General features: G+C 38.5%; 1 protein-coding gene across 1 annotated transcript; it reads left to right on the forward strand.

Moving 5' to 3' along the window:
- Positions 1-955: 955 nt before the first annotated feature.
- Positions 956-1507, forward strand: LOC124891018 (protein translation factor SUI1 homolog 2-like). The gene has a single exon (XM_047402860.1). It carries the CDS (start codon positions 956-958, stop codon positions 1505-1507), a length of 552 nt encoding a protein of 183 aa, XP_047258816.1.
- Positions 1508-3148: the final 1641 nt, after the last annotated feature.

Genomic DNA, 3148 nt, shown 5'->3' on the forward strand with positions numbered 1-3148 from the left:
ATATATATCCCTTGGAAATCATTCTTCTCGCCTTAAAATAAGAAATATGCCTCCAGTACATATCAACTGGGATTGACCCATGCTAGGCTTATGCCCCTGGGATACCACCCATAAACACATGAAATAGGGATCGACCCATGCTAGACTTATGCCCCTGGGATACCACCCGATAAGAGAGAACTTCCATCACTTAGTTCAATTAATTCTTTGAGATTTGTTATTTCGGTCGCCACCACATTTTTGATACCTATACACCTATAATCAAACTATACACTTGAAACCATCTCAAAATAATCAATACTCATACTTAAACTCATATATACCTAACTTAGGATCAAAACATATACTCCAACACATATAACAATGGCTAATGCACGTAGTTAAGTATGGGGTGTTACAATGATGATCAAATTCCAATGACTTTTGATGATCATTCGAGGAGGACAAGGACTCAGGCTCCCCTAATTCCAGGGTCAAGGGCTCCCACTTGCGTGCCTCTGATACCAAGTACAAGGATGATGATCAAATCCTAATGACTTTTGATGATCCATTCGAGGAGGACAAGGACTCAGGCTCCCTTAGCCCTAAGGGGTCACGTGCCCCTAATGCCAAGGTCAAGGGCTCCCACTCGCTTGCCTCTAATACCAAGTACAAGGATGATGATCAAATCATAATGACTTTTGATGATCCATTCGAGGAGGATAAGGACTCAGGCTCCACTAGCCCTAAGGGGTCACGCGCCCCTAATGCCAAGGTCAAGGGCTCCCACTCGCGTGCCTCTAATACTAAGTACAAGGATGATGTTCGAATCCCAATGTCTTTTGATGATCCATTCGAGGAGGACAAGGACTCAGGTTCCCCTAGCCCTAAGGGGTCGCGTGCCCCTAATGCCTAGGTCAAGGGCTTCCACTCGCGTGCCTCTGATACCAAGTACAAGGATGATGTTCAAATCCCAATGACTTTTGATGATCCATTCGAAGAGGATAAGGACTCACGTTCATACTCCTCTAGCCCCAAGGACAAAGGATCCTACTCGTGTGCCCTTGGTACCAATTACAAGGTTTCCTCCTTGGGTGTCCTCCTTCAATTCAAAGATGACAATCAAATCCCAAAGACTTTTAATCCACTCGCGGATGATAAGGACCCAAACTCCCCTAGCCCTAAGGGCTCCTACAACGATACTGATCAAATCCCAATGACTTTTAATCCATTCGCTGATGCTAAGACCGCGGGGGCCCCAGGAACCAAAGAGTACATACACATTCGCATCCAACAAAGGAATAACAAGAAAAGCTTGAAGACTATTCAAGGTCTGAAGAAAGAATTCAGCTACGAAAAGATCCTTAAAGACTTCAAGAAAGAGTTCTGTTGCAACGGGAATGTTGTCCAGGACAAGGAACTAGGGAAGGTCATACAGTTACAAGGCGATCATCGCAAGAACGCTTCACAGTTTCTTGTCAATGCTGGCATTGCCAAGAAGGAAAACATCAAGATTCATGGTTTCTAAGTTTTTGTTCAGACATAATATTGTGATTTTTGATAGATTGGTTAGTGTTTTTTTATTGTGTTTGCTGTGTTTTTTCTTTCTGAATTATGATGACACTTTATTTTCCAGTAATATATTTGGATTTAATAAAGTGGCATTTGAAGTGGTGGATCCTGAATTTGAAGTTTATATGTTTTTATAACGACTTCAAGTTAATATTGTAATCTATCCTGAGTCGGGGGTCTGATCTATTGATATGGATTGCGTATACTTTATTCTCCGCACGCCCCACTTTGTGGGATACATCGGGTATATTGTTGTTGTACTTAGTATATATTTCAATCATATAAATAGAATTTGAGTAAAAGTTATTGAGTTTTCGTAAACATAAGACATAATATTGTGATTTTTTAGAGATTGGTTAGTTTTTTGTTGTGTTTTTTCTTTGTGAATTATGATGACACTTCATTTTCCAGTAATATATTTGGATTTAGTATATGATAATTTCTTTGTACTTGTGGCATTTGAAGTGGTGGATTCTGGATTTGAAGTTTATTTGTTTTTATAACGACTTTAAGTTAATATACGACAATAAATGAGTTAGGAATTAAATATATCTATATATTTAGTGTATATTTCAATCATATAAATAGACTTTCAGTAAAAGTTGTGTTATTTTGATATTGTCAAGCAGTGGCGGAACCAAGGAGTTCTTTAAGGGGGTTTGAAAGTGCACACACAAACTAGCCGAAGGGGGTTCAACATATACATGAAAAATAATTTTAATCGTGTATAAATAGTGTAATTTTTCGCCGAAGGGAGTTCGGATGAACCCCTGGATATATGCTAGATCCGCCACTGTTGTCAAGATTCATAGTTTCTAAGTTCTTTAGAGGCATAATATTGTATAGTAGTTTGTATGTAATTTTTGAGAGTTTGTTTAGTTTTTGGCACAATACATAAACACGTCGTTTAACTTGGCATCTGATCAATCTTCAATTTTGGGTGTGCACGAGTAGATTTAAACTTGTATAAAGTTGAACAAATAGACACATATGTCCTATGTGACATGTTACGTGGTCATGTCTTGTCCTACATGGAATCATACGTGTATTATGCCACATAGGATGTGCGTGTCGATTTGTTCAACTTTTTACAAGTTTAAGTGTCTACTTGTACATACCCAAAATTGAAGACCATAGATGCGATTTGAAGTCAATTTAAAGGATATATTTATGTATTATGCGAAAAATAATATATTTGAATTTAGTATATGATAATTTCTTTGTACTTGTGCCATTTGATGTCACACCCCAAAATTCCATCGGGCCGGACTGGCACCCGAAGCCGAGAAGGCCCGGGAGAACCCGTTCAAATACCTGTACTTTCACTTACATGTCACCAAAATTTGGACAACACTTCATTGCATATAGAAGGGTCTAATTACCTGTATCAGCACAACACACACAAATATATATATATATATATATATATATATATATATATAATACTTGGCCGTCGGGGCCACCACATATACAAATACAACATCACTATATAAACTTCCATGACTTTACCCTTCCACAAAGCCTCTAGGATATACATGACATAACTAGGGTCGGGACAAACCCCCGCCCACACATGACTCCTGTACAATAACAAAAC

The sequence above is a fragment of the Capsicum annuum genome, unplaced genomic scaffold, assembly GCF_002878395.1.
Source record: "Capsicum annuum cultivar UCD-10X-F1 unplaced genomic scaffold, UCD10Xv1.1 ctg28991, whole genome shotgun sequence".
In the NCBI taxonomy this organism is placed as follows: Eukaryota; Viridiplantae; Streptophyta; class Magnoliopsida; order Solanales; family Solanaceae; genus Capsicum; species Capsicum annuum.

Bases quoted from the DNA above. Each gene is read 5' to 3' on its own strand.
- LOC124891018 (XM_047402860.1), top strand. From the start codon at position 956: ATGACTTTTGATGATCCATTCGAAGAGGATAAGGACTCACGTTCATAC.